The 25,181-nt window shown below is 35.3% G+C and overlaps 2 protein-coding genes across 2 annotated transcripts; one reads left to right on the top strand and one right to left on the bottom strand.

The window, feature by feature from the left end:
- The first annotated feature begins 5,485 nt into the window (after nt 1–5,485).
- On the top strand, nt 5,486–6,118 carry LOC147537775 (uncharacterized). The gene has a single exon (XM_086642842.1). It carries the CDS (start codon nt 5,486–5,488, stop codon nt 6,116–6,118), a length of 633 nt encoding a protein of 210 aa, XP_086498968.1.
- Nucleotides 6,119–16,687: 10,569 nt separating this feature from the next.
- On the bottom strand, nt 16,688–22,334 carry LOC147537776 (uncharacterized). The gene is made up of 3 exons (XM_086641815.1): nt 22,012–22,334; nt 21,434–21,869; nt 16,688–17,704 (listed from the first exon to the last, which is right to left on the bottom strand). Exons 2-3 carry the CDS (start codon nt 21,858–21,860, stop codon nt 16,998–17,000), a joined length of 1,134 nt encoding a protein of 377 aa, XP_086497941.1. The 5' UTR covers nt 21,861–21,869; nt 22,012–22,334; the 3' UTR covers nt 16,688–16,997.
- Between the last annotated feature and the right edge of the window lie 2,847 nt (nt 22,335–25,181).

Below are 25,181 nucleotides of genomic sequence, written 5' to 3' on the forward strand. Positions count from 1 at the left end.
ACACAGAGGTATATTATTCAATTCACTGTGTTACTGTAAAACAAATTGTGATCATCATATGTATATGTATACAACTGCAGTAGTTAAACTCTACTTGAAGCGAAAAAAAGTTGAATATTAAAGAAGCTAAATCACAAAAATTGGGTGAGTGGTTGCTCTATATACCGATGAATCAAAACATTATTCCTCTAAGACTAAGGCAATGGATCAAGTCCTCACGTAGTTCTCTATAACTACACATTAACTGCCTTCTTCGAATCTCAACCTTCAAGTCAGATTTTTCTACTTCCATCCCCTTTTAATTTCATTAATGTAATCTTTATAACTAGACATCAACTACGTATCAATGGCAATAGTCATTTTCTCTCTCAATAGTGATGTCTTTCGATTTCTTTCATTCGTATTTATTATCTCTTAAATTATTGTTTTGTATTTGTAGCTGAATCAAAACCATCTTACAAGAAATTTTTTCCCACTTCCTATCAATTTAGATTTCTTCTTTCTTTCACTCATTCCTAATAGTAATCCGAATTAATAAAATTCTATAAATTCTCACACTCACTCCCTTTATTTCTTGGTTTAGTTTTCAATTATTCTAATTTCTTATTGTTTTTAGGAATATAGGAAAGAATTCAAACAAACATTCAAGGAGAAACATTATAAAACAAGTTCACCTCAATTGTAAGACACCTCTCAGCCTCCATAAGTCGAAAAATAATCTTTTCTATTTGATTATTTTGTAGATTTTCTTCATATTTTAACACAAAAAATAGGTACAGGATGTGGAGGTAAATGAAAATCATTGTCTCATATGGTAAGTAGTTTCTCTTAAAAATTCATGAAACCTTCCAATTTTATTACTTGTTCGTAATTGCAAGTTATTGTCATTCATTGTCAACAAAAAAAAAAGTTATTGTCATTCATGGTCATCTTTATTTATCTATTTTAACTTTTTGTAACTGATTCATCTTGGTTCATCCACCTATGACCTATCCCAAATTTTTTATTACTTTATGTTCACATATTTTGCTTTCTACAGTTCCCCATCATCAGGGGCGGAACTATTTGAAGAATAACCCAGGCTACAACCTGGGTTAGCTACTAATAGTTCTGGACCAAGAGTCTATCAGTTGTGTGAGTTAAGCCTTGCTGGTTGAAACTAGATCCTTGCACACACAAGACCATGGATTTGAATTCATCTAAAGTGTGATTTGAATTTTTTTTTCCAGCTCGGGTCTTTGAATTGGAATGATTCCATTTTGACCCCCAATTGATAACAGAGTTCTGATTTGGCCCTTAGCTCATATTTAACTTTCACTTTGACACTCAATTGTGTCAAAATTTCCTTTTTGGCCCCCATAATTTTTTGTGCTTATTCTTTTCTATTTTAATTTTTTTTTCTTCTTGCATTTTTATTTTCTTTTATCTTTCTTTCACTTCATCTTTCTCTCTCGTATACTTCGTTTTTCTCTCTTCTTCTCCGTATTTCTCCACTTCTCTTTTTTCTTTGAGTTATTGTGGCAAAATGGAGGGTCTCCTTTCTCGGAATTTTTTTCTCTTTGTATACGAGTAGTTTAGTATGTTTACAATATTTTGTTTCATTTACTTGATAAGACAAAATATTTTTTGTCCTACGTTTTTGTTTATCTCGATCTAACTTCAAAAAGTTTCTTTGCTTCTCAAATCTTAGGTAAATCTATTAATAGAAAAATAATAAAATATTATCACAAAATGAACACACGTATAAAGCCATTGTAATTGAATAAAAAAATTTCGTTATCTTTTGTAAGCCACTAATGCCTTCGAATACAAACTTAATATGCAAATTTTACTTAAATTTGCACTACCTTAAACGAAATCCTAGCTCCGCCCCTACCCATCGTAGTTCTCTGCACCCTCAATAATCGATTTTCCCATATATATTAGTCTAAATGTTAATGTAATTCATATTTTTAGTTTTTTTTATTGATGTTTAATTACGTCTTTGTAAACACAGGTTCTCTTTATTACTTTATTCATCTTCACTGGTTTGTATTCTTCTTTGCTAAATGACTCAACTATTCCAATATTTTGGCTTCAACTTTATAATTTAATGTTTTTTATTTTGCTAGTGTAGTCATGACCTACCGCGATTTTCCCTTCACAATAATTATGCAAAGACTTTATATATTTTTATTTGGTTTAGTTTTCATTTTGGTCTAAGTGTTTCGGTTAATTTTGGTTATTTGATCATAGTTTGATTTTGTTCATGTTAATTACATGACAAAATTGTATATTTTTCGTGATTTGTTGAACTGATTAATTATTGGTTTTTATTTTACTTCGATTTGATTTTATTTATTTTCTTCATTGTTTTGTGTTTAAGTTATATTTAATTTGGTATGCTTAATCTTTCGTTGTCATTAAATCTATTCCGACATAAACCGTTCAATTCCCCTTATCAATTCCCCTTATCAATTTACTAAATATGAGTATTTAATTAATCTTTTGTCAATATCTTATTAGAAATTACATCTTTACTTTGTGAAAACTATTACATATATTCATATGTGAAAACTATTACATATATTCATATGTTTACTTAATTTTTCTAAACGTTGCAAACTAAAATTGCAAAACATCAAAATTCAATAAATATCAAAACAAAAATTTATATTAGTTATAAATGGTTGTTTCACGAACCGTTATATGTTATATATTCCATTGTTAATGTGAAATTCATGATGTATTATTACATTTTTATGTTTTTTCTGTAATTCTAATCATATTAGAGTAATGAACGGTGTGTAAAAATCATGGACTATAGTCCACTCTTCGAATAGGAATCCATTTTCTGAAAGATCCTGGCACCTTTGTATGTTGTTGTTAAATATTCATTGTTAATGTGAAATTCATGATGTATTATTGCATTTGTTGATGGCTGCGACTAATCAATTTATAATACGAACTTTCCTAGCTTATTCCTTGATCTTTAAGCCCACCAGTAGGGCTAAACAAAGCTGTGAACAAAAATGAGCTCTATAGGCACCGCCAGGTTAAACCAACTTTTTTGAACACTTTAGCCCCACCCTTTTTCAATTTAACCTAGGAACCTTAGAACTCAACAAAGATTTGTCTTTGTCTTTGAAAACCTTAGGTTTTTTTTCTTCCTCACGGCTGCTGATCCTCTTGCTCACCGGTGACTGCATGTCTCTCATAAGATGACTAAACCTTGGGAAAGAATATTCTGTTGCTGCATCGACACCAAGGGTTCCCCATTTGTTCCAAGGACCATCTCTATCTTTAACTTCTTTGTCTGAGACCACCACAGACGGATCTTGTCGATTTTTTGGCCACAATTAGCCCCTGATTCACGAATGACTGCATTGCAATTGCTTCAAATCGCACTTTGCCTCTCTAGTTACTTAGATATCACCTAAGTTGTTCCTGACTAGATTTCCAACCGTTCCACGGCCTGACGTTCCTTTGAGACTGATTCACTTATCGCCCAAGACCGATTCCTTGTAGGAGCTTATTTTTTTATTGCCTATTTGCCAGATTTAGACAACTCATTCTTGACATTCTTACTCTGCCACTGATTTGTTTTGGAAACATTTGCTCTACCGTTGTAAATATATATTAATCATTCCTACAACTTCTATTGTGTGTAAGAATTTTGCTTTTCTCTTTTTCATTTTCTTTCACCCAAAAGTTTTCCTACTTGACCATACCTATAACTCTCACCACTTGATCATTTTTTTCAGACAACATTCATTCCCTCCGATGAATCAACTTCGATTACCGACGCTAAGGTTTCTGCCAATTCCTCCCTCAATTAGAGACAACCTCTCATTAGCTTGATGATGTTTATTATGTCCATCCCTCTGACAATACTACTGATGTCGAAAATTGGCTCCCGGTTAAATCAGCATGAAATAGGGAGTTGATGCATGACAGCCTTCGTTATGATGGTATATTTTGTTTGGAGAGGAGAGATTCCTCTGTTCAGCTCTGCTTTTCTGCTCTACTCAGCCCCTCTGTTCTGCTTCTCTGCTTTGGCTCTGCTTCTCCGCTCCTTGCTCCTTGCTTCGTCTCCTGACTCCTTGCTCCAGCTCCTGGATCCTTGCTCAGGTTCGTCTGTTCCCGAGGGGGGAAAACCTGCAAAGGGTTCGAATACTGCTCCGACGCTCAAGACAGTCAGGGTGCTCTTTGCAGTAAAAGAATGAATGTTGATCGATCCTTTTGGGGGGGCGAGTTTATGAGAACTCTCTGTATGGGGTGATCTTTTTTGGAGTGAAGAAATCGTGTGGTGTGAAGGACGAAGTGGGGGGCCTTTTATAGGCAAAGTTAAGCCGACTGTGATTAGTGCCGGTGGTGAGGCGGTGGCCGTCAAACCGTAAGGGAAGTTGCCTCTTTTGCGTATCTAGGGTTTCTTTTCGAGTCTATCCCGGATCTTTGATAAGTGAAAGTTCCTAAGTTCAAGGATACTTTGTATATATCTTGCCGGAGTGATAAACTTTAAAGGAGAAGTTTCCTCTTATAGATACGTGGAGTCCAATCGGGCTTAAACACTTCAAGATGTGAGGCTGACTGAGATCTTTCTAGAAGGTCCGGGATTAAGTCGTTAGGTCGCGCAGCGCTGATATCTCCCCAGTTCTGGGCGTAAGATATGGTCCGAACCTGTATAGACCCCCCTTATTCTTTTGGAGATCCCAGGGCTGATCTATCCATGCCAAGGGCGTTCAGTGCAGACCTGATTTCTTTCGGCCGACCTCCCAGGTAGGGGAACGCAGGGTGGACCATCAGGTGTTTAGCTGTCTTGCTGCCTTAAGCCGAGTCGTTCCAAGAGACTTCAGGTCTGATCTTGACTTTTTAGTCGTTAGTCAATGGATGAACATTTTTTGCATCATCATGAGCCCCACCACCCCTTAGTTGAAAGTAAAGAGACTAAGGAGTAGAAGTAACTCGTGTGTTTTTTTTACTTTATTTGAAGGCCTGAAGTCGAGAGTATTACTTGTCCCAGAGTTGTATCGAGAAACTCTTTGGGTCTTACCTGGACCTGGGTTGTCTATAATAGAGTATAAGTTTTATACCTGAGGTTGGACCACTCATTACTACGACAGATACACTGGAGTAGACCTCACATGGGTGGTTATGTTAGTTGGTGTCAGACAACTATTTATCCACTTCAGGAACACAGGATCCTAACTACTTTAGTTTGTTATAAGCTAGTTAAGAGTTGTTGAGAGTTTGTTGGGTTTTATAAGTTTGTTATATTTCTGTTTCTAATCTCTCTATATAAAAAGATGTAATCCATTCATTTAGGGTTAATGAGAATGAATTCAACTATGGTATTAGAGCCATTTCTCTCTCTCTCTCGAACTTTTTGTTCTTCTTCTTTTTCCTCTTTCTTCTTCTTCTTTCTCTCTCTAAACTTCTACTTCATCTATTCCTTTCTAAACCTAAAAGCTTTCTAATCAATTTCTGTTTCAGTTTACAAATTATGATGGATCATCCGAAAATCACATCATTAGCTATTACTTCAATGGGAAATGTAATCCCCATTAAACTTCAAAGTGACAATTACTTAGCTTGGAGGTCATTATTTCTGCCAATTCTCAGGAAATATAAATTCTTGGATCTAGTTGATGGATGTAGACCACAACCTAATCAATTTCTAGATACTGAAAGGTCAGAAATCAATCCAGAATACACCGATTGGGTTGAAGAAGATCAAACTCTGTTAATATGGATCAATTCTACCTTACCTGATTCTGTTATTCCATATGTTGTTGGAAATGCGACTTCACAAGAATTATGGAAGAATCTTGAGGATTCATTTGTCTATGCATCAACTTCACACATCTTCCAACTTCAAGAAAATCTCAGAGATTTGAAGAAAGAAAATGAGAAGATGCCTGAATTTCTCACCAAAGTGAAGAAAATTTCAGACTCATTGGCTGCAGCTGGAAGTCCAACATCAAGTGTTGAATTAGTGGTAAGCATCTTGAGAGCTTTACCTTCTGAATATGATTCATTTTCCTCTGCTGTTAGATTGAGGAAACCTCCTATTTCTGTAACTGAACTTCAAAATCTTCTCATCAGTGAAGAAATTTCACTTTTTGAAAAACAAAAATGATTAGCAACCAATATAAATCAAGCTTTGTTTACCAATCCTCAATCCTCTTCGACTTTCAATCGATTTAACCAGTCTAAATCCAACAATTATAATCATAATCGAGCTAATTCAGGAAGAGGTCATGGCAATTCTTCCAATCCAAGAAATTATAATAGCTCATTCAATTTAGGAAAAGGCAATTTTAATTTTAATTCTCAGTCTAAACCTTCCAATTATCAAAGTTCAAGAAACTCTAATGGAGATAGACCTACTTGTCAAATTTGTAATAAGGTTGGTCACACAGCAATGGAGTGTTATCATAGAATGAATTTCTCCTATCAAGGTCGCAATCTATCTAATAATTTGGCAGCCATACTTGTTACTGCTAATATTCTAGGAGAAAACCCTTGGTATGCTGACACAGGTGCCTATCATCACATCACACCAGATGTTTCTGCTATTACTCTTTCTTCTTCAATGGCTTATAAAGGAAAAGAAGTCATTTCTGCTGCTAATTGTCAAGGTATGGCTATAACTAGAACTGGCAATTCATATTTTCGAAACAAGCATAATACTTTCTCCCTCAAAAATGTGTTAATTGTTCCTCAAGCCTCACACAATTTACTTTCTGTTCACAAATTCACTTCAGATAATCATTGCTCTTTAACATTTGATCCTTTTCATTACTATGTGAAGGATCTAACTTCGAACCAGACACTTTTCCAAGGGCCAGCTAAAGGAGGACTTTACCCTATTCAACTCAATAAAGATCCTTCATGTACAAAACCACAAATAAAGGCACTCACTGCTCGACCAACATCTGCTGAACTTTGGCACAAGAGGCTAGGTCATCCCTCTTTTCAAACTATGCAGAAGCTTAAACATTTGTTTTCATCTAGCTCAATTAAACCATTCTTCTGTTCAGACTGTCAATTAGGAAGAAGCACAAAACTTTCTTTTCATTCTTCTAGTACAGTAGCTTCTTCTCCTTTAGAATTGTTGCATATTGACCTTTGGGGTCCAGCACCTGTAGCTTCTATCAGTGGATTTCAATATTATGCTAATGTGATTGATGACTTTTCCAAATTTTGTTGGCTTATTCCTTTACAACACAAGTCTCACTTTGCATCTGCTTTTACTACATTTATTACCTCTATTGAGAATCAATTAGGACATAAGACTAAATCTATTAGAACTGATGGTGGTGGAGAGTTTATTTCTACTTCTTTCAAGGTTTTCCTTCAAAATAAAGGAATTACACATCAGTTCACTTGTGCACACACACCTGAACAAAATGGAGTAGCTGAGTCTAAACATAGACACTTACTTGATCTCACCAGGACATTTCTTATTCAGTCCTCTCTCTCTAGTAATTATTGGCTTGAAACTCTTAATTCTGCTAATTACATTGTGAATAGACTACCAACTAGAAGTTTGAACTCTGTTTCACCATTGGAAAAGCTTTTCTATTCCACTCCAGATTATGATTTTCTAAGAACTTTTGGATGTGCCTGCTATCCATGGCTGAGACCTTATGCCACTAATAAGCTTGAGCCTAGGAGTAAACAATGTGTATTCATTGGGTATGCTCAAAATCAAAAAGGTTACAAATGCTTAGACCCCACTACTGGTAGAGTCTATGTCTCTAGACATGTTACTTTCAATGAAGATCATTTTCCATTAAAATCTGCTAGTTTACCTATCCCTTCTGTCTCTTCCAAGACTTCTTACCTAGTAGTAGTCGGATTTGGCTTGTTCCAATTCGGCGAGGACTTCGTTTGTGGTTGTGAGTCTGTGAGGCGTCCCAGGCGGAGTGTGTTCGCCTGAGGACATGTTTGCCTAAGATCTTTTAGGAAAAGTAATTAGTTCTGAAGAAGTATTGAGTGAGGTTCGGGTTACCGAATCTAATAATTTGCTGGAGAGATCCCCTTCTTCTAGCGCCAAATGTTGATGTCGAAAATTGGCTCCCGGTTAAATCAGCATGAAATAGGGAGTTGACGCATGACAACCTCCGTTATGATGGTATATTCTGTTTGGAGAGGAGAGATTCCTCTGTTCAGCTCTGCTTCTCTGCTCTGCTCAGCGCCTCTGCTCTGCTTCTCTTCTTCTCCGCTTCTTGTTCCTTGCTTCGGCTCCTGACTCCTTACTCCAGCTCCCGACTCCTTGCTCCAGCTCCTAAATCCTTGCTCCTGTTCGTCTGTTCTCTAGGGGGAAAACCTGCAAAGGGTTCGAATACCGCTCCGACGCTCAAGACGGTTAGGGTGCTCTTTGCAGTAAAAGAATGAATGTTGATCGATTACCTTCTTCGACTCTTCGTGGTCAGACTCCCTTCTTCAAATTATTCAATCAACATCCAGATTATACGTTCTTTCGAATCTTTGGATGCAGATGCTTTCCTCTCCTAACATCTTATCGTTCGAACAAACTTGAAAAATAAACAACACCATGTGTGTTTCTTGGATATAGCTCTGAACACAAGGGTTTTCGATGCCTTGATGAGAAGTCTTCAAGGGTTTATATCTCCCGAAACGTAATTTTCGATGAAGAATCGTTCCCCTTTTCTTCCTTACCTCTATCGTCGTCTTCCTCTAAAAACCCTAATTTTAACCCTATTCTGTTAGAATGGTCCTTAGACAATCGTTTTTTATCTCCACCTCAGCTACACTCTTCACCGTCCATTCTGCTATCTGTCCAGACAGGACCAAATCCACCTGTTATTTCATCTCCACGTTCTTTTCAATCCAATCGTCCAATTCAAATTGCGTCTCCTCATCATCGCCTGCCAGCTGGTACTGTTGCTTCCACTACTATACCAGCTGTTCACGTACCTCACCAGTTGTCTATAGGTACTGGCCCAGTGGTCCAGCCTCAAAACGCGTCATCAGACCCTCAGAATGTGTCTCCTTCTCAACACAATGAGTCATCTATGCCCACAAACGTGTCATCTATTCCTCACCTTTCCCCAATTAGTGAAGACCCGTCGTCCCAACCTTCTGCTACAATCTCTGAAAAACAAAATGCTCAAAATTCTTTATCCATTCGCTTCTCTTCGTCTTCCAAACCTTCATCATCTTCTCATCCCATGATCACTAGAAGTCGTGATGGCACAAGGAAACCAAAGGTTTTTCTTACCACAAGTGATTTTAAAGAATATACCTCGTCGGAGGAACCTCAATCTTTTGCTCAAGCTTCAAAACACCCTCGTTGATGCACTGCAATGGAGGAGGAGCTTCAAGCCCTAAAAAAAACAACACTTGGTCTCTAGTACCTAGTACATCAAACATGAATCTTGTGGATAGTAAGTGGATTTATCGCATTAAACAGAGACCTGATGGTTCTATACTTCGTTTTAAAGCTCGATTGGTTGCTCGTGGTTATACTCAACAAGAAGGAATCGACTATGCCGAAACTTTCAGTCCAGTGGTTAGGCCAGAAACAATTCGCACAATCTTATCACTAGCAGTCACTCGAAATTGGTCAATTAGGCAATTAGATGTAAAGAATACATTTCTAAATGGGGATCTTCAAGAATCGGTATATATGATTCAACCACAGGGGTTCATTGATTCAGAGCATCCAGAATATGTGTGTGGGCTAAACAAGGCTATATATGGGTTAAAACAATCCCCTAGGGCTTGGCATCAAAGATTTAATGACTGTCTTCTTCATCTTCGATTTCGACAGTCTATGTCTGACCCATCTATGTTTTATCTTCAAACATCTAATTGTCTTATTGTTCTTTTATTATATGTCGATGACATTATTGTAACAGGTTCATCACACTCTGTTATTCAACATCTCATCACACAACTTAAAATTGAGATTTGATATGACAGATATGGGCTCTTTAAGCTACTTTCTTGGAATGGAGGCATCAAGAGATGAAACAAGTCTTACTCTCACTCAACAGAAGTATACATTGGATCTTTTACATCGATTTGGACTTCTTGATGCCAAACCAGTCCACACATAATTAATCACAGGAACCAAATTGTCAAAATCAGATGGGGTACCATTAAAGGATCCTCAAGTTTTTCGAAGTCTCGTTGGAGCATTACAGTATTTGACACTAACGAGACCTGATATTTCTTATAGTGTTAATCAGGTGTCGAAATTTATGCATTGTGCTTCTTCAACACATTTCATTGCAGCTAAAAGGATACTCCGTTATTTAAAAGGTACAATCTCAAATGGCCTCTGTTTTCGTCGAGCTACTACTCTACAAATTCTTGGTTACTCCGATGCCGATTGGGCTGGTTCACCAGATGATAGAAGGTCAACTACAGGCTCTTGTGTATTCCTTGGGCCTAATCTTATTCTTTGGACTTCAAAAACTCAGCCAACAGTAGCTCGTTCATCAACTGAAGCAGAGTACAGAGCTGTAACCTACACCAGTGCAGAAATTAGATGGTTACAAAACCTTTTAAAAGAATTGGGTATATCTTCATCATCACCACCAATGATCTATTGTGATAACATTAGTGCAACTTACCTCACAATCAATCCAATTCTTCACTCAAGAACCAAGCATGCTGCAATCGATTTTTACTTTGTTAGGGAGCAAGTAAAATCCGGAAATCTAAAGGTTCATTATCTACCTGGGGATTCTCAAATAGCAGACATCTTCACAAAAGGTCTCTCATCCACTAGATTCAATGATCTTCGATTCAAGCTCTCACTAGTTGCTTCCCGTTCGGCTTGAGGGGGGTGTTAATGTATATAATTACTATTTAGTATGATAGTCATTTTCTCTTTTGTTTAGGGATACAATTGTAATTGTACTACTCTAACTTTCTATATATACTATTCAATTCCCTACATTTTAGGGCATCCTGATTCTCCAACTTACAAAAGGTAATGTTGTTTTTTAGAGTCAATTTCACCCACCGATAAAATCTCTCCAGTCAGCGACCAGAATAAAATAAAAAATAAAAAAATTCATCTTCTTCCTTCTTCATATTCTTCTTCATCTTCTTCCCTCTCATTTGTCTCTTTTTTCTTTATTCGCAGGGTAAGAGATACTTCAGATTAGACTTACTAAATGGTTATTCCAGATTAACAAAAATATGACCTAATTCCAAATAAAAACACTGTTATATTGTTTCAAGCAGGCAGGAAAGACTAGCTCATGACAGTAATGTTGAAAGGTAATAAGTAATTTCTAGAAAAATAATTATCTATGTTTTAAGTATGTTTTTAATTACATAAGAGTTATGTTACTCAAGAGTCAAGAGTTATGTCAATCAAGACTTGAGAGTTTAGAAAATCAAAAGTTGGGAGTTTGTAAGTCTAAGAGTCTAGGAGTTATTGTAATAGTTATATCTATCATCTATGATCTATATAAATAGATGTCTTTGTAATGAGAAGATATCAAGCAAAAACAAAAACAACATTCAACAATAGCATCTATTTCAATACAATTTAAGTTTAGCAATTATCTTCTTGTTAATCTTCTTGTTAATCTTCTTGTAAGAACAAGTAAAGCACCCAACAAATTTGGTATCTAGAGCCATCTATCTCATTTTGTTTTATTCAAAACCAATGGCGACAAACAATTCATGTTTCAACCTCTAATCAATTTCAGTTCCTGTTTTTGATGGTGAGCACTATGACTATTGGAGCATTTAAATGAAGACAATTTTCATCTCCCAAGATTTGTGGGAGTCCATTGAAGATGGATATGATGAAGAAGCACTAGATGCAACACAACTAAAACAAACAAAGAAAAGAGATGCAAAAGCATTGCAATACATCCAACAAGGGGTAAGTAAAACAATCTTCCCTAGACTTATGGGTGCAGTAAAATCAAAAGAAGCCTGGGAAATTTTGAAAAATGAGTTTCAAGGGTCTGAAAAAATTATTACAGTTAAACTTCAATCCTTGTGGAAGGACTTCGACAGTTTAGCTATGAAAGAGAGTGAGAATATTCAGCAATTTTCCTCTCATGTGACTACAATTGTTAATCAAATTCGAAGTTGTGGAGATATACTTGAGGACAAGAAAATTGTTCAAAAAATCCTTCGTAGTCTTCCTAAAAAATTTGATCATGTAGTTGCAGCTATTGAAGAATCAAAAGATCTATCTACATATACCATGAATGAACTTATGAGTTCTCTTCAAGCACATGAACAAAGAATCAATAGATCAACAAATCAACCTTTGGAGCAAGCTTTCCAATCAAGATATAATTTCTCAAACAAGAAATTTTCTAAATCCGAGCAAGGTAGAAAAGGAGGTGGTAAAGAAAGAAAGGAAAATTGGCAATCAAAATCCGGTAATTCAAACCCCTCTTGCCGAATTTGCAAAAAATTTAACCATGAAACTAAGTAGGTTCAAATGCAAAATATGCAAAAATGCAAACCATTCCTATACAAATTGTTGGGTTTAAAGATAAGGAAGAAGCAAACTTTATCAAAGATGAGGAGGAACATCAACTATTCTCTTGTATGAGTACCCAAAATGTAACTAACAACATTTGGTACTTAGATAGTGGTTGTAGCAATCATATGACGGGAAATCAAGATATCTTTGTGAAGCTTGATCAAAGTCACAAGTCAAAAGTGAAGCTTGGAGATGGCAATCTTCAAAACGTAATTGGTAAGGGAGTCATTGCAGTGGATACAAAAGGAGGTACACAAAAATTAATCCATGATGTTTTATATGTTCCTAACTTGACCCAAAACCTCTTAAGTGTTGGACAGTTGCTGCAAAAGGGTTATTCACTATATTTTGAAGATGGAAAATGCATAATTTTCAGCAAACAAAGTAACAAAACCTTGGCTGAAATTGACATGAACCAAAACAAGGTATTTCCTTTCTTCATGTCACAAGTTGACACGTTTGTCTTCAAAAGTGAAAATGATTATAAAACATTATTATGGCATTTGAGATATGGTCATTTGAATAATAATGGATTGCATTTGCTTAAACAAAAGAATATGGTGATTGGACTCCCCTCTATTGAAAAGACAAATCAGGTTTGTGAAGGATGCATATATGGGAAAATACATAGACTCCCATTTCCTAAAACATCTTATAGAGCCAAAGACCCTCTTGAATTGATACATTCAGATATTTGTGGACCTATTAGGACTCCGTCACTTGGAGATAAGAGATACTTCATCTTATTTGTCGATGATTTTACTAGAATGATGTGGATTTTCTTTCTTAACCAAAAATCTAAAGCTTTTTCAGCATTTCTTCAATTTAAAGTGTATGTTGAAAAGCAAAGTGGGTATGAAATTAAGTCTCTCCGAACGGATCGAGGAGGTGAATATCTTTACAGTCCATTCATGAACTATTGCAAAGAAAATGGCATACAAAGGCAGCTCACCGTTCGAAGAAGCCCACAACAAAATGGAGTGGCGGAAAGAAAAAACAGAACAATCGTTGAGATGGCTCGAAGCATGTTAAAAGGTAAAGATCTTCCTAACAAATTCTGGGCTGAAGCAGTCAACACATCAATTTACATTCTTAACCGTTCACCAACAAAGGCTGTTCGGAACAAGACACCATTTGAAGCTTGGCACAAAAAGAAACCGGTAATTGATCATTTAAAAGTTTTTGGATGCATAGCATATTCACTGGTTCCTTCTCAAGAAAGAGAAAAATTTGACAAGAAAGGTGAAAAACTTATTTTTGCTGGTTACAGTGATGAATCTAAAGGCTATCGACTTTTTAATCCTAACACTAACAAGTTGATTGTTTCAAGAGATGTTGTATTTGATGAAATGACAGCTTGGAGTTGGGGAAGTTCTTCTGAAGCACCAAATTCATTTGAAATTTTGGAGCCTTCAGTAACTAAGGGAGAAGAACCACAAGTTGGTGAAACTTCACCATCTAGTCCAAACACAAACTCACAATCAAGCTCATCAAGTGCCACAAGGCCAAGCAGTCCAGATTCACCACCAAGAAAGACACGGGCATTACAAGATATATATGAGTCGTGCGATGTAGCTTATTTCTCTAGTGAGCCACAAACTTTTCATGAAGCAGCAAATGAACAAGTTTGGAGAAGCGTCATGGATGACGAAATTGCTACAAAAGAAAAGAACAAAACTTGGGAACTTCTAGACCTACCAAAAGGCAAGGAAGTTGTTGGCCTTAAGTGGGTTTATAAGACAAAATTTAATGAAGATGGTTCTATCCAAAAACATAAGGCAAGGTTAGTAGCAAAGGGTTACTCACAACAACCCAGAATTGATTTCAATGAAACATTTGCACCGGTTGCAAGAATGGAAACCATAAGAACAGTTCTAGCCTTGGCAGCACAATTTGATCTAGATGTTTATCAACTAGATGTAAAATCAGCATTTCTTAATGGAGAACTTGAAGAAGAGGTCTATGTGGACCACAAGGCTATGAATTGCAAGAACATGAAGACAAAGTCTATCGTCTTCAAAAAGCGCTTTATGGGCTTAAACAAGCACCAAGAGCGTGGAATAGTAAAATTGATGATTATTTTCAGAAGAATGGTTTTCAAAGAAGTCCAAGTGAACCATCACTCTATGTGAAGAAGGAAGGCCAAAATGATTTTCTTATTGTATGCATATATGTTGATGATTTAATTTACATGGGCTCAAGCATGGAAATGGTGAAGGATTTCAAAAACAAAATGATGAAAGAATATGAGATGTCTGACTTGGGTCTTATGAAATACTTTCTTGGGATCCAAGTGAAGCAATCAAAAGGTGAGATATTTATTTCTCAAGAAAAGTATACTGATGATTTATTGAAAAAAATTCAGATGGACAGCAAGCCGTTATCTACTCCTATGGCATTGAATGAAAAATTACAAGTCAACGATGGAGCAAAAAAAATTGAATCAAAATTATTTCGAAGTCTTGTTGGATCCTTGATTTACCTCACAAATACAAGGCCAGACATAATGCACTCGGTTAGTCTTATATCGAGGTTTATGAATGAGCCAAGTATACTTCATTATGCAGCAGCAAAAAGGGTTCTACGGTATCTTCAAGGTACAAGAAAACAAGGCATCTTGTATAAGAAAGAAGAAGATAACAATTTAGTTGCCTATACTGATAGTGATTGGACTGGATCTTTAGAGGATCGAAAGAGTACATCAGGTTACATATTTTGTCTCGGAACAAATATTGTTCATAGAGTTCAAAGAAACAAAAGACCGTGGCATTATCTTCCGCTGAAGCTGAATATCTTGCTGCTACTGAGGCAGCATGTGAAGGAGTTTGGTTGAGAAGAATTCTCGTTGATTTACTTCAGACTCAAGAACAACCTACTCTCATTCATTGTGATAACATGTCAGCAATTGCTATGACAAAAAATTCAGTGTTTCATGCAAGAACGAAACACATTGAATTGCGTCACCATTTCATTAGAGATTTGGTAAACAAAGAGGAGATAAAATTGAAGTTCATTGGAACGAATGATCAACCAGCTGATTTTCTCACGAAGTCCATCAATAGTGAGAAATTTGAGAAGTTCAAGAAGTTCTTAAAAATTACAAATTATGAAGGGGTGTTGAAAGGTAATTAGTAATTTCTAGAAAAATAATTATCTATGTTTTAAGTATGTTTTTAATTACATAAGAGTTATGTTACTCAAGAGTCAAGAGTTATGTCAATCAAGACTTGAGAGTTTAGAAAATCAAAAGTTGAGAGTTTGTAAGTCTAAGAGTCTAGGAGTTATTGTAATAGTTATGTCTATCATCTATGATCTATATAAATAGATGTCTTTGTAATGAGAAGATATCAAGCAAAAACAAAAACAACATTCAACAATAGCATCTATTTCAATACAATTTAAGTTTAGCAATTATCTTCTTGTTAATCTTCTTGTAAGAACAAGTAAAGCACCCAACAAGTAATTATGGCAAAGTAGAATTCCTTTTTGCTTCCATGATGACTTGAGTAATGATGGCAAATTACAGAAGCCGCTTAACATTAGAAGTAAACAAACAGTTAAGAATACCTTGCATACCGAGAGGTGTTTGTCCAGAACGAACCGCCATCAGAGGGTATTCAATCTGAACAAGCTTACCATAGTACTGGTTTGATTCATAGTAAACGAAGATGCATTGATCAGAGTAATCCCATGAAGACATGTATAGAGAGATCAGGTTTTCATCTACGTACCTGAAAGTAACGAGAGAAAAGGAATACTGACTGTCTCCCATGGCTATCGAACACAACAAGGAATCCAAAGTCCAAAGAGCTATATAAAGAGAAGACGAATAACTAGAAGAAAATTAGAGAGCAAATGAGAGTGAAGAAGAAGAAGATGACGAAGGAAGGAAGAAGATGGAGAAGAGAGAGAACGAAAAAAATTCAGTCAAAATCTTCAGCTGAAGCCTGCCGGCTGCGACAAGTCAAACATTTTGTTGATGCATTGCCTCTGAAACACACATTGCCTTAAACCAAAATTGAGACTGCTTTTAGCGAGATTGCCTTTTAACAACTTTGGGCATTGCCTATAAAATCTCCCGTGCACTTATCGATGCACAAGTGTTTCTGAGTGGGTTTTATGGTGAATGGTCATGAAATCAATTAGCTACTTTTTTTTTTTGTTGAACAATTAGCTACTTGTTTGCTAACAAAATATGCAAAATCTAGCTACCATTAAAACATAATTCAATTAAAGCCACTTCTAATGAAGACTAACATGATTTTGTAACACTAAACACATAAGACAAAGACTTAAATAAACTTAAACTCCAAACTCCAAAAGAGAGAAACAACATAAACTCAAGTCCCTAACAAGACCATAAAGTTACTCCTACTTTATTAGGGCAAAGCTACTTACTACGCTATCCATGACCACCAACCACTACTTAGTTTCAACTACTTAAAAACCACCTTCATGCTACCACAAGCCTCCCGAACTCCCTCGGCTGATTCATTTCAGTTGTACTAATAGTCTCTGATTACTTGATTATAGGAAACCTAATTTCCCTTATAGGAGCTACTACTTTTTTGTTCTCATCTTCATGCACTTTTGTATCTTCTTCTACCCTAGGAACTACTTCTTGACCAATCTTTGCCATTTCTTCATTTTCTTCGGCTATTTTCGGGAGGTCTTCATCCATGGCTTCGTCAATTTTGTGTACATCTTCATTCTTCTCTATAGAAGCTGCCGTTGCCTCACCATTTATAGAAGCTGTCGTTGCTATAACTACTTCTAAAATTAGAATCAACCCATTCTTATTTATATTCCAAAATGTAATGTTTGGTATGCGAGTCCATGTAGGTTTATAAGGTGATAGTGTAATGAGGTCCCCCGATTCAATCATCCTTAATACCTCTATTGCTTCAAGGATATCCCAGAAAATAAAAATAGTTGCACTTGCCCTAGACTCGAAGTCTCTTTCATTTTTTGATGAAGTTCTTTTCTCGAAGATATCAATGTGTTTCGTAGGATCGATGCCACCTACAAGAATTCCGTTTGTTACCACCTTGGTTATAGCAGACATTCTTCTCACCCTTGAAATTTTCTCATCAGTCTCATCGATATCTGTTGGGGATGTCATGATTGCTCCAAGTTGAGTTTCAAAAGGATCAATAAACCTTTCAATGTCGGATTGAGATAGAGTCCAGAATGCAGGATCGCTTTCTGACTCAGAGAACATATAGCCTACAACCACATAATGAAAACAAAACTGTCAGGCGTAGAGAAGGACTTTTAAGTGCAGCTCAGAAACACAAAAGAAATGGGGTTCTAATAGCATCTCCAAGGCAAAACCGAAAAAAAAAACTGAGTTCGTCCTATCTGTTAAGTCTCAATCGAGATTTTCTTTCTTATGTGGTGGCTAAATTAAGTGTCTTTAATAAACTTTGTATGTCTCCAATGGAGATCTCAAAAAGAACTCTACTTGATACACATGTCACTCATTGATTCAATAAAAATAAATTAGATATGAAGGAAAACTTCTTATTGGTCTAAACTATAAAGTGGGTTGACAAGGATAATTGAGATACTCAAAAGAAAACTCAAATATTGAGTTTCTTCTTGAGATATCTCAACATTAAATGATGCCACATCATTTTGAGATTAATTGAGTGTTGCATTGGGGAGATGATTTTCTAAAAACTCAAATAAATCTTAGGGGCATTTAGAGTTTCCCAAGTAAAGTATTGCATCAGAGATGCTTACCGGGGAGTAGATCAAGGAATTTGCGCACATTCACGGAGAAAATGTCTTATAGACATTTGAAGACGTCTCAGGATATTTGTCAATAGACCAAATGTCTTTGTAGACATTTCAAGACATTTGGTCTATACACAAAATATGGAGTGGGAATTTTAGTATTATTATTATTATTATTATTATTATTATTATTATTATTATTATTATTATTATTATTATGGTTGTTATTATTGTATTTCTCGATTAAAATAGACACGTGTAGACTACTGTCTTATCATATAAATATATAATATTCTAAAATATATTTGTTTAATTTTTGTGGACATCTAGATATCCATGGACACTAGGGGGCAATTTGTGGGTATTTATTATTTTTATTACTATTATTATAATAATATTATATGAAATAACATATTTTTACTGATATTTCAAAAATATATCTTTGAACTTTCGTGGACATTTGGATTTTTGTAGCTATTGATAGACAATTGGTGGATATTTATCATTTTAGTATTAATACTATCTATTATAATAAAACATGTCAGTTGGTTATGAGATGTATAAATCTGACCGCCTATTTATTTTGGGAATTTGATGAAGATAACATCCGACGACTGATATCCTCTTTGTGTAAATGTACTCAAAATTGAAGGGTAATAGTGACATTTTACTTTTCTCAAAAATCGAATATTGTAACTGTTTCCCCACTTTCTTCTCATTCTAATTTTCTATCTCTCACGGTTTCTCCAACAAATCGTCTTACAAAATTAGTCCGTTAGGATCTCTCCCCTAATTCAGATATAATATCCCTAAACTACATAAATCATTTGCCTTCAATCACAGACATACGATTATATTTCTCTTTCTCTCTCTTCTCTGCAACTCTCTCTTTCTAAAATTATTATTGAAGTTGTTAATTTATACGAAGAAGTTGAGAATGTTACGGTTTTAGCCAAGAGGGACCCGTCGACGCGACGAAACCTAGTATTATTATATGAAGTAACACATTTTTACTAATATTTCAAAAAAATATTTGTAGACTTTTGTGGACATTTGGATATTTGTGGATATTGATGGACAACTTATAGACATTTGTATTATTATTAATATATTTTAATAATATAATAACAAAGTTAACATGTAATATAATTATAATATAATATTAATATAACATAATAATAATAAATGTTATTATTAAATTATAATATTATTATCATTTTATTGTCATTTTATTATTATTAATCTAATTATGATGATAATAAGTATTATTATAATTATTTTATACTTTTCTTATAGTTTTTATATCAATATCCACAAGTGTGTTACATATTTTCAAAGACATTCTCTCACTAAAAGTTCTCCAAATTTACACTAAAATGTCTACAAATGTCCGTGAAATCAAAATGTCCTGAGATGTATATGATTTTGGATCCCAAAAGAATAAAATAGACAATGGAGGACATTTGAAATATCCCAAACGAATAACAAAGACAATAGAAGACATTTTGAAATGTTTCAAACGAATAACACAAACATCTCGGGATATTTGAACGTCTCAACCACAGACGTTCAAGGACATTTCAAATATCCCCTATTAACACGGGACATTAGTGGACATGGCAATGTCCACAACTACTACCCCTTTAAAGTGAGAAAGAGTCTTGTTAAAGAACTACAAGAAGTTATATGTTGGTTAAGGTACGATTTGGGAAAAACAATATATTATGCAACCTCAAATACCTAATTAGCAAAAGTAAATATGAACATTGGTGCATCCAAATGAGTGTATCTCGTTGGAATCCCAAGTTCGTGCCATGATGTTTATGAGGTAGGTGGGAAAAAAATATAATACAACTTCAAATACCTAGTTCACAACAAGTAGAGACTACAAATGATGTGCAAAAAGCTGTTCTTCAAAAATTAAGAACGGAGGATGAAAACTTTACATCTCATGTATTACTGTATTCATGAATACACATTAAAGAAAGCTTCCTAAGTACACAAGAAGAGGCTAGGAATATTGTCAAGAATTCATTTGGAAGAGTTGATAGTTAAAGTAATAAATGCTCGAATTAAAATTTTGTGTGGTTGAAGGGTTGCGCATGAATGAGGGTGGACTTCTCTCAGACTTTGTCTCGAGGGTACTTTGTCTTTTGTTAATCAAATAAAGAGATGTGGTAAAAAACGTAATGATGTTATTGTGACGGAGAAACCTTTGTGTTGTTTTTTGCCCCAACTTGATAATGTGGTCCTTGTGTTTAGGAGTGAAAAAATTTGAAATCTACGACGGTAGATGAATTAATAAGAACATTATAAATTCATGAACGAATGGTTAATAGAAATGTTTTAAGCTCTTCAAATCATTGGTCAGATACAACTACGGACTTTAGACAAATTAACTTCAACACAAAAACAATATGTGTCGGACCGAAGAGGAAGAAGTCATGAAAGTTGTGGTAATGTGGAAGAGGACTTTGGAAACCAAAGAAGAAGAAAGTTTTGTTGAGAATAATGTAGAAATAAATGTTAATCCTAGTTGTTATCTCTTCCAACTTCAAGAGAGAACTCTCAAAAGAAAACTACTAAATATTTTTCCCAAATTTTGCATGAGAAATAAGTAAAACTTTTTCAAATAGCAAGATCTTTATAGATCATGCAATTTATACTACAATGACATAATCTTGCAAACTGTTTATTGTATCACACGAATAAAAGTTTATCTTGTTGTAATACTTATTGGAAAAATATCTTAAATATCTTACAAGTTCACTATATTTGAGATCTTGTAGATTTAGATCCATTCTAGTTATAGATATAGAATAGAGTGGGTTGCAAGAAGGGTGGGGATAGTGTTCTTGTTTCAAGTCCACCTTATCTTTTTTTGTTTCAAAGTCCACCTTATTTGCATACACCAAAGATGCATCAATATTGTTCTCTTCTTACTTAATTATATGTTAAATTTGTTAATGGTAATATATTCAGGTTGGAAGTCATGCAATTAAAACATCATAAAAGACTTTCTCTTTAAATATTGTCCATCCAGGTTACGAGTCGGAATTCAGCGTGAAACGAGTCGGGTAGACTATTAGGGTTGTTAAAGTAACTAGTTTGAAAACCCAAAGGGTTTTAAACCTGTTGTAAATAATTAGGTAGATTTTTCCGAAAACACTTGAAAATGGAAGTGTGGAACTGGGAAAAGAGAAGAAAATGTGTTACCAGTTGGTAGTCTTGATGGATCTTGATAGTGTCCATATCTCATGAAAATCCCCCCAAGAATGTCAATAACTTTCCGAGGGCAGCTACTAGAGAACTGAAGTCCATAAAGCAAGCCAGGCATGGCAAAGGCAAAACTCCGGTACCCGACTCGAACGACCGGGCTGTCCTTAGTTAATGGCCAGTTTAGGTCATCAACCGTGCAAAATGTGATAAGAATTGGACTTCGAGTCTGCCTTACGATATGGAAGGAGAAATCTCCTTGTCCAACAACAAGACCCACAGGTTGATTTTCATTCTTGGCAGCCATTAAAGTGAGAGTAGAGCTTTTGATCCTGATGACTTCTTCATCAGTTCCTTTTGAGTGCTTAACAATGGTTTCCATCTTTTGTTGGGATACAGACTTTTTTGATGATGACTCTGCCTCCATAATGAATCCCTACAAAAGTTCAATACAGAAACAACTATAAGCAATTAGAACATAGATTGTGTGAAAGGTAATTAAGAGAGAGATCTTGAGATCTAGAGAGATATAGTGAGAGAGACAGAGAGAGAGAGAGGAAATTAGGGTTTGAAGTTACCAAGAAGATAAGCTGAGAGATGATAACAGGTAGAGATGGTTGGAAAGAAGAAGGAGAAAGGAGTTTAAGTAGAGGAAGAAGTTGGAGTTATCAATGGTGGTATTACCAAGTGTTCTAAGATGGTTCAGATTCAAGACAGATGCCATTACATGAAGAGTAAAGACAAATTTCACAGTACAAGAAGTGGTGGAAGAAGAAGAAGAATCAACAATCTTTGAACTGAAAATTTAAATGAGAGAGAGAGAGAGAGAGAGAGAGAGAGAGAGAGAGAGAGAGAGAGAGAGAGAGAGAGAGAGAGAGGGTTTGTTGCGGAGAGCGCGTCTGGCATGCGAGGGGGTGGCTGGAAACGTGACGAGAGAGAGAGAGAGAGAGAGAGAGAGAGAGAGAGAGAGAGATTTGGTTGACTGTTGGCTAAATGAAAGGTTGGAAAGGTCAAGAAAAAGGTGAAGGTTAGAGTTGATAGGTGTTTTATCTCAAATATGTGGCAAATAACAGCCAAAACTATTTAGGAACTAGATTCGATTAGGTGATGAAGACAAATTAGAGCTTGAAATGGCTAGAATGCTGAGTTATTTTGAAATTTCCATTATCCAAATGCTAGTCGAGGCCATATAATTAGAGTCGTTTTTCGATAAGGAGAATTATATGACCCCATTGAACGGCTTGTAGAATGTTTTGATTTACGCTTGCAACCTTTTCCTCTAACGGTAATAATTATGAACCGTTAAACAACTGACAAAATCGTTAGATTGACATCATTAATTAAATTTTTTCTGTTTATGTCAGTTAAACTGGGGATGTTTATTTTTAGCAAGGCGACTCTCTGAATGAAATGTCAGAGAATGATCCGCCAAATCTAAGGTTCGTCCAAATTTCTTCGCGTGTTAAACACCCGCGCACGCCCCTACTCGTTTGGAAATTCTTGAAGTCATAGTTTTTTGCACTGATGTCAACAAAATATAAAACAACTTTTGTGTTTCAAATTTGGAAGTTATCTTCTCTCTAACAGCAAAATCAATTTAATTCTTCTGTCTATTCGTAATTTCATATGTCCCGGTTCAGAACCCAAAAAAGGTATATGTAGACATCACATCTATTCAATAATTATGATGGAGAACCTTTAAAACGAAGACAAAGAGTCTATGTCTTAAGTTAATGAATAGTGCCTTGAACTCGTCACATAGTTACACATTGAGCATGTTCATCGTAATTATTGATAAAGTTATTTAACTCCTCCTAGATGAGTTAGCAATTCTAATAAGTTATGTATATATTCATGAAAAGGTATCACAAAGAGGCTACGCAAGAAAATGAGCTAAGGACACCCCATAAGAGTCAAGAGAACTAAACAAATCTAAGGAGAAGCCCCTGCAATGAAAACACTAAAATTGAAAAGGAGCATGATGGTACCTTCATAAAGACTACAATTGAAAAGGAAAAAAATGAGCAAGTTAGGACACAAAGACAAGATTGTCATTTTGCACCCTTCGGTCAAGTTCGAGAGTCCATTGGTGAAGCTACAGCTAAACGGAGTCAAAGAAAAAGACAAAATAGCTTGAAGAAGTTAAAACGGGCAAAGAAGTAGCTAACTACTTAGGAAGGGCATAATGGTCTTTTGGGTAAAAATAGAAATTAAATGCCCTAACTTGGTCTCTGCACTTCATCTTTTAGCTTGGACAAGAGAGTAAGAGAGAAAGAGAATAGGAAGTAGGGTTTGGAGTTAAAAGGAACAAGAAGGAGAGAAGAAAGGGCTTCGAAGTACCTATGAGCCTTTAACCTGGCTAAGAACTCCATTGGTCCTGCCAAACAAGGGAAGGCAAGGGACAACCAAAGTGGAAAGACGAAGCAGGAGTTTTATAATACTCCTATTTTCTTATATATCAAATTGGGTGGAAATAACAAAACTCTAGGTCAGTTTAGTTTAGATGACATACTAGTGGGTTTAAAACTCTAATCCTCTTCACTTTTGAAGAAAACATATAGAAAAAAAGAGATGGTGCAGCCACTCCTTAGTGAAGGAAGGATGAATAAAGAAGAAAAGAGATAGAGGTCTCTAGAGAGAAAACAAGGCATGCTTGTGGTCTTGAAGTCATCTAAGGCGAAAAGAGGTAGATTTCCTATCTCCTAATTCTTTCGTAGGCTCTTTCAATTTATTTCATGATAGGTTTCGTATTGTTAATCACATATTTTCTACAACTAACGATTAAATGGTTTGGGTATTAGTTTTATCTAAAATTTCATAAAACATATATAAAGGATATATGGTTGGAAAGTTCTATTTGTCTTCTTTGTAGTAGTTCAAATGGTGCATTAATCGGAGTTCCGAGTGAAGAGTTATAATAGTTTTCGTATAAGGTGTCAGAACAGTCCCTACTATATTTTGTCAAGATTAACATTGAATCTGGTATTGATAGATGATGAATCCTGGGGTGTTTCTTATATGATTGGAAAGGCTTGTTCTTCTACTTTGTAGTAGTTTAAATGTTGTATTAATCAGAGTTCTGAGTGAGGAGTTATAATAGTTTTTGTACAAGGTGTCAAAATAGTCCCTACTATATTTTGATCTAGATTAAAATAAAATCTGGTGTTGATAGGTGATTAATTTGAGCGTGTTTCTTGTATTTTTGGAAAGGTTTGTTCATATACTTTCCATTGCTACAAACGGTGTATTAGTTGGAGTTCCATGTGAGGAGTTATGATAGTTTTTGTGTAAGGTGTCAAGACAGTCTCCAATGAACGAGTTTACTGAGATAGTTCACATGGTTTCTATTCTTTAGGCAATGTATCTCCTAAGTAGATACCTTCTAGTGGTGAGTCTATGTTTGTTAACTATTATTGTTATTTACTTGTTTAAGGTTGCGACCCACGTGAGGATATATTATGAGCATCATCCCTTCTAATTTGTCATGTGTTTTTGGCTTGAATTGTTCGGTGAACTTATTTGTAATTCATTATAAGAGTTGATGTTTGTTGTGTAATAGTCTAAGATACCCGAACGAGGGGTTGATGATTATGTCTTTTGGCATAATATTTTATCTACTGACATGTCAACTTTGGTGCTATAAAGGTTTGCCTTAGTTAAAAGCATGATATTTTATATCTGCTAAAAAAAGAGGAAACATTGTTGTAATATGAGGGTTAGCATTGTATTAGAATACGAAAACCTTGAA

This window comes from Eschscholzia californica, unplaced genomic scaffold (genome assembly GCF_041429995.1).
Source record: "Eschscholzia californica isolate CP2 unplaced genomic scaffold, dmEscCali1.0.p SCAF_5, whole genome shotgun sequence".
NCBI classification, from domain to species: domain Eukaryota; kingdom Viridiplantae; phylum Streptophyta; class Magnoliopsida; order Ranunculales; family Papaveraceae; genus Eschscholzia; species Eschscholzia californica.

Coding starts and splice junctions, on each gene's coding strand:
- LOC147537775 (XM_086642842.1), top strand. CDS start 5,486: ATGGATCATCCGAAAATCACATCATTAGCTATTACTTCAATGGGAAAT.
- LOC147537776 (XM_086641815.1), bottom strand. CDS start 21,860: ATGGAGGCAGAGTCATCATCAAAAAAGTCTGTATCCCAACAAAAGATG. Junction 17,705..21,433: donor TCCATCAAGACTACCAACTG/GTAACACATTTT, acceptor ATGTGGTTGTAG/GCTATATGTTCTCTGAGTCA.